The following is a 13,034-nucleotide window of genomic DNA, read 5'->3' as shown; positions in this document are numbered from 1 at the left end:
AAAACATAGAAGAAGACGTGGAAGGACAGGTAAATAGAAAGAAAGAAAAAACAGCCATCTGATAGTTTGTTTCCCTATGTTTGAACATTTGGTTTGAAATGAAAAAGACGTCATCAAGCAAATTGTATACATTTGTGGGGAAGATTAAAAGGAAAACAAGAAATATTAATGCAATTGTAATAGATGTATTGAAAAGATAAAACACTGATCATGAAGAATTTCACATAACCTGATATTGACTGGTTTGTATAATATAGAATGGAAATAATTGTTCTTGAGAAGATTTGACTTATAATACTGGCAGCAATTGAAGATTGCATTCAGAAGGAGAAGTTCAAGAAGCTAGGCTTATTCACAGGAACAAAAGAAAATTGTGGTGACCTAATTCCAGCTTTTATTGAGCAGAATATACCAGTATTGATAGCAGGACAAATTACTCTTACTGTCAGACATGAAAGCAAGATTTGTGTGATGCTGCTGTGCTGCACTACTCTTGCTTTCAAAGGGGTCTTAATATCTAGGGGACCGGTGATGCACAGGTCCAAAGAACATTAGGGTTTATAATGTTCTGAGAAACTGCTGTGACTTGTCTCAGGACTGTGTGCCATGCCTTCTGCACTGACATGTGATGAAATCATTCCTTGAAATGCAGTATATCCTCCCATTTTTCTGCCTGTGTAGCGTGTGTATATGCACCCATGTGTGCCATAAAACTTGTACATCATACGATATATTCCTGCACTGAATTCTGTGTTTAATTGAGGGTGAAGCACTCCACAGTTTCCTAGGCTTTTAAGAATATTTGATGCTTTTTCAGACTTAATCTGGAAGACAGCAACAATCTCCAAGTGCTTCACATATTTTGGTAGAAGAGCAGCAGGATAATTAGGGGCAAGAGCTACTACCAAACTGACAGTTTCGGTTGTTCTGGGCTCTGGGTGCAGGAGCCAACAGTTCTTCCATCATTCGTTCTAAACAATGATGGTGCCTTTGTTTTTACATTTCTGACATAATCCCATGTGTGACATGTAAAATATTAATCCTTCTGCAAGAGGTTTTCTCTTGAAGTACCTGTATGCATAAAAGATGGAAATCATCAATGTAGACGTCACTATGTGCTTCACTGATGTCTAAGGCTTTTTTTCCAACCCTGTTCTTGTAGTACAAGTGCTCTTGGACAGTGAACTACCTGAAAAAGTTGTTTTTCATGTGAATGGTCCAAGCAGTAATTTTGCCCCAGATTCCTTTATGTTGATAATGAATGTGGTGTTTCACTCATGGACACAGGGAGGCCTGCTCCCTCCACCACTTCCTGCTGCATAATCTTTTACCTTTGTTCACACTTTGCACACTTTCAGCTGCTCTCTAACTATTGCTCTTTTGCTAGCAATGGTTTGACGTTTAGGTGGAAATGCAAGCTGAGCATTACTTTTTAGTTTCTATTTCCGTATATAGCTCCTCAGTGTTGACTTTGTCCCCATGCCACTGTCTATTGCTTTTTGAATAAAAGCATGACCTTACCAAGGCCTGTACCAATGTCACCATTAGTTTTACAAATAGTAAGGTGGATGTCCTATTTTTCTGCAAATGCCATTAAACTCTCGCTGTCCTAAGAAGCCATCAGCCAGTTAAGCCAGTGCAAATGGCAGTAAAATGAGACAATATATTAACGGATCTTGTGTTCGCCTACAATATATGCCTTACTAGCTGAATTTATCACATATTGATACCAGGCTATACCCTCTGTAAGATTCTCCAATGGAATCTCCCTTGTGGACAGGATCGGAATTGTGCAAAACCACTGTCAATTGTTTTGAAATCTGTGTCATCTTCAAGACACTGCCTCAGCCTGGATGAAGTTTCACTTGAGGATAGTACCTTCCCAACCTGAGCCACCATTACAGTGCAAAATAGGGAGTGTGTGTGTCATGAAAACCTGAAGCAAAAGAGAAGTGGAGTGAAGATTACAGGAGGAGGGGGTGATTGTGCAGGGAAGAGAAGCTCCAGAAAGAATAAAGAAATTCTTAGGAAGCCTCAGTGTTAAGTATATAGACAGACTGTAGCATATTTCTTCTTATTATCCTTTCATCTCTAAGACCACTGTAGTAAATTACACTAAGGTTTTGTGAGTATTTTTAATGTTGTCTTAATGAAACAAAATTAACTAACTGGCCTGGAATGATGTGTTAGGAAGATCTTATTCTCTCACATGGTTCTTATAGTACAATATTTGCTGGAGTCACAGAATATCTCAAGTTGGAAGGGACCAATAAGGATCATTGAGTCCAACTTCCTACTCCTCACAGGAAACAAAACAAAACCTAAAACAAAACCATATGACATGACTGAAGAACATCATCCAGACACTTCTTGACAGGCTTGGTGCTGTAACCGCTTCCCTGGGGAGGCTGTTCCAGTGACCAACCACTCTCTCAGGGAGAATCTTTTCCTGATGTCCAGTCTTAACCACCCCTGATGCAACTTCATGCCATTTCCTCATGTCCTATTGCTGGTCTCCTGAGAGAAGAGATCAGCATGTCTCTTCTGTTGCCACCACCCACAAGGAAGTTGTAGACTGTGGTGAAGTCACTCCTCAGCCTTCTCTTCTCCAAGCTAAACAAACCAAGTGACCTCAGCTGCCCCTCCTAGCTGTTGCCCTCAAGGCCTTTCATCATCTTGGTTTCTCTCCACTGGACACACTCTAATAGTTTGATGGGCCTTTTTACCCTGAGGCGCCCAAAGCTGCAAGCAGTACTCAAGGTGAGGCACACAGTATTTGAGTACTAGAGAGGAGAAGGGTCATCTGCTTTAAGAAGGCAGACTGGACAGTGAGCAGCCCCCTGACTGTCAAGGATTGTATTATATATGCAGGCTCATCCCACTGTAAAGTATGATTACATTTTAAGTGTTAAAAACCAGCATCACCTCTAGATATTGTCCTAGCACAATTAGTGGAGATGTGTAACTGGAAAGCATGTGTAATACACATTGATGTACTCAAGTATATGTGTAGAACAACATGTTGTTCTCGTTAGAATTATTTGTGAACCTTTTTATCTACAAATTATTTGAAAAGTATTAGCATTTATTTTGATGATACGATTCTAATGAAACAAAATAAGCAATATGAATCACATTCTGCACTTAATAGCTCCTGTCAGACGGAGGCTCCCAGTGTGCTCATCTGTTTCTTTAGGGAACATTTTTCTCCATGCCTTTTAAAGACTTTCTCTAGAACATCTTCATTTTTCAGTATGCAGAGTCCTGAGGCCATTCAGCTTTAGTGGGGTAACCAAGCCTGCTAAACCCTTTTCACTTACACTCCTATGGTACAAATTATACTGTTCTTTTTATGCTGCTGTTGTACTTCTAGGTACAGTCAACAGCAAATGTTGACTTCTGTCAGGCATTGCATCTCTGTGTGTTTCTTCTGTTCTTTGTGTCTTCTTCTATGCTCTGTTATTCTCTGTAAGTGCTGTTTATTGCATATTGTGGTCAGCATTCTGCCAGATCCATCTCAGTGCACTTAATTACACTGTGTTGAAGAGTAGCTGAGTAGTTAACAGAAGAGCTCACAGAGCCTTGCTGTACATTTTTTTTTTCCTCCAGCATGAATGTTGGATCATTGAATATCATTTTGGGTTGAAATTTACCTGAATATGTTTTACTATTCCAAAGAGATTGCACAGTGGCCCTGATTAGCAGCAGCATTTTGTAATACCACTTAAGGCTTTATCATAGTGGAATACTGCCAGTAACAGTCTTTAATTCACTTATATGTACCAATTCATTTCTGTCAAGTTTCTATTAATTTCTTTGCTGTTTTACTTTGTCCCTATCCCCTATATAATAAGACATGATTTCCACATTTATGTAGCCAAAATAAAATTTTAAAAAAATTAAAATCTTCAGCAAATTATTTGTGGTTTTTTTGATTTGAGACAACTGTGCCATCTCTCCATTTGCGTTCACATTTAATCCACTTTTCACAAGTTAATGTGTTTAGGAGAATCTAGGTGGGTCAAGTAACCAAGGGGCACTAACAGTTTTACTGGCTAATTTAGATAAAAAGTTTCAGGATTGGGTTAGGTATATTCAACTGCAAAGTGAAAGGTAGGTGTAGAATTAAACCTGTCTGTGTTCATGCACACACATTTGTGAAAAGCCACGCTATATTCAGCATTATTTCTTTCTATCAGAATGATGACCAACCTTGATTACAAAGGTGATTGCCAGAGATAAAGAACAAAATTGCTGTGTGCACCATTCTATCTGGCATCAGTTTCACAGTGTACTGAAAGCTCTAAACAGTTGGGTTCAGGGTTGGTGTTTCAAATTTGTGTGACGGTTGCTGTTGAAGCAGATCCAACTATATATTTGTTCTTTACTTTTCATTGTTAGGATTGGTGCAAAACATCAGGAGTTACGGCAAAAGCAACTGAGAGGCCTGAGTGATTATTCTACTGGTCCTGGAGGACTTGACATTGATGACGATGAGGTGGATCCAAATTATGCCAGAGTAAACCACTTCCGAGAGGCTTATCCATCAGCAAGCATCTACAGGCCATCATCACCAGCAGTAGCAGAAACCTTTGTATATCCACGTGATTCTCCTTCAACACCAATGGAGAGGGAACATTTGGAAGGACTATATGCAAAAATAAACAAGCAGCACTACCCACAGATTTCTGGTGACAGGTAATATTGCCACTTGGCATTACATAAAATGATAGGTTAGTGGGGGAGGGAGCCTGGGCCTTGGCAGGGGGCAGAGGAGTCAGACATGGGACTGTTCAGATGCCCCAAACCCCTGTATTTACTGACTTGAAAGCCATGGATTTTCTCTTAACCAAAACCATGATTTGCTGCAGCAGTAACCCCAGAGCATCTGAGCAAGGCAGCAGTCAAACAGAAATCATTAAAGAAAAGTCCATATTTCACAAACAGAATGAGTGAACTGACTCCAGTCCAATTCCTGTACTGCTGAGAGAGTGTTTTTTCCTCTTTCAATTGGGAAAAGTTCTTACCCTGCAGCAAAAATAATCTCAGTTTTCAAGATCCCTGTCGATCCTGCTGATCATCAAGTGTCTATTAGTAACAGGTGTTGTATGATAGTATTATATATTGCATATGTTTATGGCTTAGTTTTCCCCAGCTGTGTGATATTACACACTTTCAATTAGTTTGGGGAGAGGACTGGAAATCGTGGCATTTTTATGCGGGCTGTGAAGTGTGGCTTCACAAGACTGATTGCCTTTCATGGCCTTTCCAATAACTAAGTGGGAAGGAAAGAACAATTTTTAATCCTTACTGTCAAGCTTCCAGCATTAAAGAAAGATGGTCAAGCTTTTTCCTGGGGTAAAAGGAAAACAGAAATTCCTTTGAGTTGATGATGTACCCACCATTATGATGATTTTAAAATTGGTTGCTTCTGGAATTTGGGGCTAAAAGAACATGAGACTTCATTACTATTATGGCATTAATATATCAATGTTGGCTTTTTCAAACCAACATATGAGTGTGTGGGCAAGATATACAAGTGTATGTGAAAAGAAGAGCTGACAGAGGACAGACATGGGGGACTTAAGGAACTGTGCATGCTTTGAGTTCATATTACAGTCTGTAGTGTCTCCCTATAGCCTCAATCTGTGCTATGTAATACCACACTCGTTAATTTTGGAGAAATATGTCAGCACAGATATAGGAGTGTTTCCAGTTTGTGGCGTCACAGTACTTTAAAAATGTCTACTGAGTCATTGTTATAAATAGTAATAAAACACTTCTGACATAAATCTAGTTTGTAGTAGGGAATGGGCCAAGTACCTCTCTTTTTCACCTAAATCCAGTGTGGTAGAGTTCTTTCCAAACATAATGACAGTGCTTTTTTCTTTCTTCCATGTTATTAACTCTTCCCCTACTGCATGAAGTAAGAGGTAGTGATCCTAGCTTTTTGCCAGCTAGCAGATTTCTCTTCCTAGAAAAGTCTTGAGGCGATTGTCACTGCAGTCACACAGAAGTTGTAGTAAAGGGATCAGAAACTGAGTTTGTACAAACTCAATAAACCAAGATCTGAGAATTCCCGGTGGGTGGGAGTCTAAATTCAGGTTTGTGTATCTTTCAGATATAAATACATACAGTTGTAACTCTGCTGGAGTAAGACGTTGCTATAAAAGTTGTTTCATAATTTCAGTTTAACAGAACTTTGTAGCTTTACGTTTTAAAAATATCATCAGTTTTGAAGTGTAGCCTATAGGCTGTCTTTCCATGCAACAAAAAGAAATGCTCAGTCCTTCATTATGGCCTCTTTTACTTGATCGATTGTATTGTGGGTTTGATTACACTGAATGAACTCTTGACTTGCTATTGGGGTCCCAAACAAGTTTGGATTTGGTGTTGGGATCCTGGATTTCGGTGTGAATTTAGCTGTAATTGCATGATAACATGATAACTCAGTGAAAAACTAAAATGAAAACATCTTACAGGCAAGAAAAGTTACCTCATAGCTGAGCCCATGATCAGAATCACGCTGAGAAGCTGTTCCATCTGTGTTGATTCTGTACTGAAAGACCAACAGTCCCCAACAACTTTGCTTTGTTGAATTTCTCAGGCTTGTAGAGGCTGTTTAACCAGATCAGGAAAAAAATAGGGAATGTGGAATTCTTATTAGGCTGCCTTTGTTCTTTTTTTAAATCTTTATTTTCTTTGTCTGAGACAAAATGGTGTTGTTATTCACCAGCAGAAATGTGCCAAACATGAATAATTCTATGTGAATTTATGCAGTGGGTCGTGAGGTCTCAGCCAACAGTTGTTGAATAAAGTGGCAACTTCAGGCAAGGAAATCTTTCTGTGCTAGAGAGAGATTATTGAAAGGAGAAAGAGATGTGGAAAGAAAAATCCCTGGATAACATGTTAATTAAAAAAAACAACCTGCTTTCAAGGGTCAGTTATGAAAACTACCTTGTCTGCCTCAAAATGATGGGAAAGGGCTATAATGGATGCTTATAAGCCAAACCATAGTTATTTTGCGTTTGTAGGGCTGAACATTTATCAACATATTTGTCATGTAAACACTTATGCTTTGGTCTTGCTAACGCTTGCATGCCTTCTCTCAAAGTTTTGCTATTAATTTTACTTTAGATGGATGGCTTTTTCTTCCACCCATGACTCTGAAGTTGTAATACAGTGCGTGGAGACTTGATCAGTGACTAAAGTAAATGGGGTTAGGGGTAGAAGGGGATTTGAACACAGAATCAATTACTTCATTTTGGTCTGAGAATTCCAGTTATGTGCCATTACGATAGAGAATTAAAACTCATCATTTGAAACAAGACGTTAATTTTTATTTTATATTATTTTTGCAGACTAATGTTTTAGCATAATTAATGCTTTTTAGAAGTCAGAGGCTATTTGTAAATATGAAGCTCAGTGGTCAGAGAAGAGCTGTTCACGGTTTGCAGGCACTTACTTCCCCTTTTCTCATCACCATTCTTCACAGTAAATTCAGAGTTTAAACTGAGAATGTCCCTCCCTATGCAGAAAAGCAATAGGTTGCACATGTATGAAGTCTGTTGCTGTAATCATTCTGAAGTATGTTTGCTGCCTCCAGCACTGCTCCTCAGGGCACACAGAGACCTGCTTCACGTTGCTGTTTATGTACTAATATCCCCTTTACTTCCACTTGCATCTGGCATCTCAGGGGCTTTTTGCTTTGCGTTTTTGGGGGGTTTGCTTTGTGTCTTATTTGCAACTGTTGTGTAACGTTCTTCTGCACTGCTTCACAATTGTTGATTTTAATTCCAACGATGACTATATTCAGTGAAATAGAAGTAATTTTTTGTGTATATTTTGCTGAAAGCTTTGGAATTCTTAACTAAGAGAGGTGCTATATAAATGTAAATTGTCCTTATTAATGAATATAACGAAAGCATTAGCATGATCAGTGTATTCTGTGAATGTTAAGTTGGAGTGGAAAAAAAATTAGCTGGCAAAATCACACATTTCTTTGTAAATCAAGCATTTTTCTGTTTATTTCTAATTAGCCGCAATTTTCTGTAATGCAAATGGCATCCCTAAGGATGGTGCAGCCTGCACAGCCACCTTGTGCAGCTGGGGAACTCGCAGGGTCTTTGCCTGAGACGCTGTACGTTTCCCAGCCTGTGGCAGAGGCTGTGTGATCTGTGGCCCATATGTTCCTGAAGTGGGTGGCAAGTCACATCTCTGAGTTTAGTCATCAAGGCTGTGCCATGACAGTGCTAAGTTGCACCATGGCAGAGCCTAGGTGTCAGACCAAAGCCAAAAGAGCAGATGCACAACACTATTATCACTTAAATGTCAGGCATGTCACACAGTGCAACCCTTTCTCACATTTCAAATAAACAATTTCCTCTTTTTTCCTCCTGTGAAGATGGTGCTGTCAAGTATATCCAAACACTCCGAGTACATCTCTGGAAAGGTTCTAGAGACTTTGCTCAACTTATTTTCTCAGCCCAGAACTATGAAACACTGGAAGTCTGATACCAAATTCATTGCCAAGTATGATTCTTCATTTATTTTTGTGTCTTATCTTGAGGAATTTCAAAGTGCTGGTCTAAAAAAGAATACATTTTTCCTTTGTTTAGGAAGAATAGATTCAGAGCTGTATCTTGCTGCAGTTTTAAAAAAATTACTAATAAAAAACCGGCACTGTTTTATTACTGTAGGAGTAAAGTCCACAGCCCCAGTCTGATCCAGCTTTTTTTTTGTTTTTGAAGATGCTGTGTTGGGTTCCACTGTGCAAGATCTTAATTTCTACTATGTTAATTAATTAATTGAAAAATGGATCTTCTTTCCTGGGTGAAAGCTTCCTTCTGGCAACTTGCACTCTTTCAGAATGCTCAATCTAGCAGCATACAAAGTTGAAAATGGGAAAACAAAACCCATATCTCTGTGCAACCCTAACTACATCCATCACATCCCGCTCTCAGAGCTGGCCAGAGTCATGAGTGAGAGGGGCATGACTGAGCAGTCTGCCTCTCCCTCAAAAGGGTAAAATTGCTGTGCATGTCTGAGGAATCAAATGGCAAATGTAAGCTATCTGTAAGCCTGAGAGGAGAGTAAAAAGGGTCTGGAGTTTTGAAATTTAGCAAAGGGAGCCTTTTTTACTGAAAGACTAAATGCTTGTCTTTTAGGCAGGTGTAGGCTATTCCCATCCTGCTCAATCCAAGACCATAGGAATTCAGAGCTGCACAGGAAAAGATTTGTTCAAAAAGGGCAAACTAGGGTTGCCCAGATATGTTACTTGGCTCTATATATCTCATAAGCCAGAAACTGAAGTTTTCCTGTTCTCAGTTCAGAGTACCATGGCCATCGCTCATTGTGCAGCCATTTACAACACCTTTTGTCGCTGACTAGCATAAAAGCAATGCACTGCTGTAGGAATGGATGGTCCTTTACTCAGGAATGATTATTCTTTAAGATGGATATCATGGAGGCAAGGTGGAAATTGAATGAGGCTGTGTAATGCCTACGTGCCCTTTGCCACTGTGCCTTGCATTACTGTGGAAAGAGAATTACGGCCATGCATCGGCCTGTTTTGATTTACAAAGTGTGACAAGTACAAGCAAGGTGTGTACTCTCTCTTACCATACAGCCTCTTCCACTTGGTGTCCTAAAATCATCTATGCTGTTTCTGTGTCCTGTACTACTCTACGTCCCTGAAACTCTCCTCTGATTCCTCTGGAATTTATTCTTTCTGAAACATACCACAGGGCCTTCTGAACCTCTGGCTGCATTCTGGTCACTGTTCCCCATAATGTTAAAACCAGAAACTTAATGTTTGGCCACTAGTTCCACAGGAACTAGGTTGTGCCATTTGGAGCTACACTTTTACTGTGGTTTTTGATCCTAATTCTACCAGCAATTTTCTTCTTCAGAAAGGATAAATGGGTGCTGCATCCTCCCTGCTAACTAGGGGTAACGTGGGTAACTGGACCACCTGGGACATGTTTAAACTAGCCTTGGGTTTATTTCCCACCTATATTGGGGGGAAAAATATTTTCCTGATAGCATTCAAGCAAAACTACTTTACAGTTAGAGTTCACTGTGCTACTTCCCAGGAACCCCTCATCCAGACCTTCTAACTTTGGGACCTGAGCCCTATCATTTCACTTCTCATGGAAACCCCAAATTTCATGGAACTCAGGTGACCCTGAGCACTTTGGAGCATGTCTAAGCAGAAGGAAGTTGTCAAACTGCTGCTGCTGCCATGTAATGTGTGCATGCTTGTTCGAGGCCATGCATTCTTCAGCAGAAATAAATTCTGTCAGGAATAGTCACAAATCTGCCTGCGTGCATCCTGCCTGCTAGGGTTTGCATTTGGATCACCTCACTTATTGACAGATGTGTAAAATTTTATATACTGCACTCCCACAACTCCCTTGTGACTGTCCTGCTGCAGATGCTGGTGTGCCTGAGTTTTGGCAGCTGTGTTAAGCATTCAGGTTTGTCTTGGTTTTTTTCCCCTCCAGCCCTGTCTCTTCTTATGTGATATATTACTGTATGGAATTATTTTACGTTAATTCTGCATATTTATTGGTAATGTCCTATTCTTTCAGCCGTTTGGATGCAAATGCAAAAGATAGGTCCCTGGAGAGAAAGCCAGGTCTGTTACTGGAAGATGAGACCATACCAGAGAATACAGAGGGAAATGCAGATGGTGTTGTCAGCCTCTTAAATGTACAAATAAAGACAAAATGAGATCGTCCATGCAGCTGGAATGAAATCATATGGCCTTGCATGTGTTCCTGCCATAGAGTGTTTCCTAGTGTGAGCAAGAAATGCTTAATTCTGTCTTATGCAGGATGTTGTTTGACCAAAACCTCATACTTGCTTTTTTAACCAGCAGCAGAATGTGTATTAACTTTTCTCTGCAGAATGTTTTTTTTTAACAAAACACCATTTAATTTTAAATGCTAATACGTGTGTGTGGTTAATTAAGAAGCCAGAATTGACTATAAGGCTGGTAAGCCCCAAGAAAGAGAGAGGAAGATCGTTACACTTCTGCTCATAGATAGCTATTTGTGAACCAGCTGATAATGTGCAAAATTAAAATTTCGTAAGTGGCATTTTAGATGAATGGTTAATGGCTGAAGATTAATTAAACTGAGTTGTTCAAAAGAGAAGCTGTTAAAATCTTGTTTATAGGCCACTCACTTCCATACTGAAAGTGCAAACCCTAATAGCATTTAGTATTTCCATTTAGTAGGCAAGCAATATAACTGCATGTTTTTCTTGAACAAAGAGGTCTACTTTAGTGGATACACAGGATGGATGGATGGATGTAGCATTGTGTACTGTATTTTCTTCTTCCTAGTTAACAGTTGTCTGGTAGCAGTACAGAAAGAGGCATGCATTTCCTCTGAGAATTTGGTAATCTTAAATAAAATTGCTAAATCTTATTTTAATTAAAGTGTAAAGGATATGATTAAGTCTGATGTGGTTCTGTTTTCCCAGTACTCTCCAGTAGTCTGTTCTACTTCATACACTTTAGGATTTTCAAAATAGCCAACTTTTCATTGCTCCAGGTTGTCTTCTGTCAGAATGAGTCTCTTTGGCCCCATCATTAGCCTTGCCGAGTTGCTCTAGCTAAGAAAAAAAAAGTAATATGTTTCAGTCAGGTTTATTCTGTACTGCAGTTCTGGTTAAATGATGAATGTGAACCTAATCCCATTTCCCTGACTGAAGAGAAACAAGCAGAAGGTCATTATGCTGCTCACAGTTGTGAGGCTTGTCCTTCCAGCAAGTCCTTTGCCAAGAAACTGTTTGTTTTTCTTTTGTTTTCCCTTTCACTCATCCCAGTTCCCAATCTTTTTATTAACCATCTCCTGTTTTCTCCCCCAGCTTCTTGCCATAGTCATTTTGCCATATGATCTCCTAGCTTCTGGATACGTAAGTCATTCAGAGAAAACCCTGGTGACTTGGCCTTGTGCAGACTTTGCTGTGCAGCCCACTGTAAGACAAATCTATGTTGCTGACCTCAGGGAGCTCACACTCTTTCCAAATGACTTTTCAAAAAAATCCTCAGCTAAGGTTTTTTCTAGCTGCTGCTAGTTAAATGGTAGAAAGGGATTCTTTCATTGTAGAGATAATCTTGGTTTGGTAAAACCGACAAGAATATGAGGGCATGAGGTTTTGTTGTGCTAGATTTTAAGTCTGTGAATATTATGAATCTCTGTTTTTTGGAGGTGGAAGATTTGGACATGAGGAGCACAGTCCAGTTCATGTGTATTAGCATCTGTATGTTTGGACTCCAGGTGATGGACATGAGCTCACAGCAAGTTCTGTTTTGACTTTTCATTTCGCTGAATAAATTATTTATCAAACTATTCTTAAAAAATAGTCAACGTTTAATGGGACACAAAGAATCATTTCCCTGAAGTCTGAAACTGTGGACAAAGGGTTTAAGTTTGGAAGAGGAAGAAAAAAGGTTTATCACTGGACTGCTTCAAAATGCTAATTAGCTTCAGTTAAGAGTAATGATACCTATCTAGTAAGGATGGAGAAATAACTCTTAGATGTGACAGGGAAAAAGGACATAGACTGACTGGAGCCATGAATGAGAATTTTTTTCAGCATCTTCAGTTTGAGGTTATCTAAGGTCAGTGGGACCTGTGCTTTAAAGTTCCTCCAAGTTACAGGTAAAGCAATCCTCAACCCTCTTTCTCATTAAAGCAGAGAGGAGCATAACAGAGTCCTAGGAATCTTCAGGCAGCATCCCACAACTTATTATATATTCTCAAAATACTCAGTTGATTTTCTTAGATCACCAGGAAGACCACTTAAAGCAGTTGAGAAGACTGCAGCACAGGGAACCATGGGGCACACCTCAGACCTAGCCGCATTGCCAGGTTATGCTGCCACCAGGAACAATGCAGTGGCTCTGGTAGGGTTTTCCAGTATGACTGCTCATGTCCTGGCAAAGTAATTAGCTCTGTGTGGTACTCACACAGCTTAACTGTGTAGTGGAAAACTTGCAATGGAAACTGCTGTCATCTCTA

At 39.6% G+C, this 13,034-nt stretch overlaps 1 protein-coding gene across 1 annotated transcript in view; it reads left to right on the top strand.

Moving 5' to 3' along the window:
* Window positions 1-13,034, top strand: part of PARD3B (par-3 family cell polarity regulator beta) — a 400,197-nt gene that overhangs the window by 314,424 nt on the left and 72,739 nt on the right. Inside the window, exon 20 of the mRNA XM_017837617.1 lies at window positions 4,402-4,698. Coding sequence (XP_017693106.1) covers window positions 4,402-4,698 — 297 coding nt within the window. The remainder of the gene's footprint in view (window positions 1-4,401; window positions 4,699-13,034) is intronic.

The sequence above is a fragment of the Lepidothrix coronata genome, unplaced genomic scaffold (genome assembly GCF_001604755.1).
Source record: "Lepidothrix coronata isolate B3197 unplaced genomic scaffold, Lepidothrix_coronata-1.0 Scaffold7, whole genome shotgun sequence".
In the NCBI taxonomy this organism is placed as follows: Eukaryota; Metazoa; Chordata; class Aves; order Passeriformes; family Pipridae; genus Lepidothrix; species Lepidothrix coronata.
Note: the sequence above shows the minus strand (reverse complement) of the source record. Positions and strands in the feature narration are given on the sequence as shown.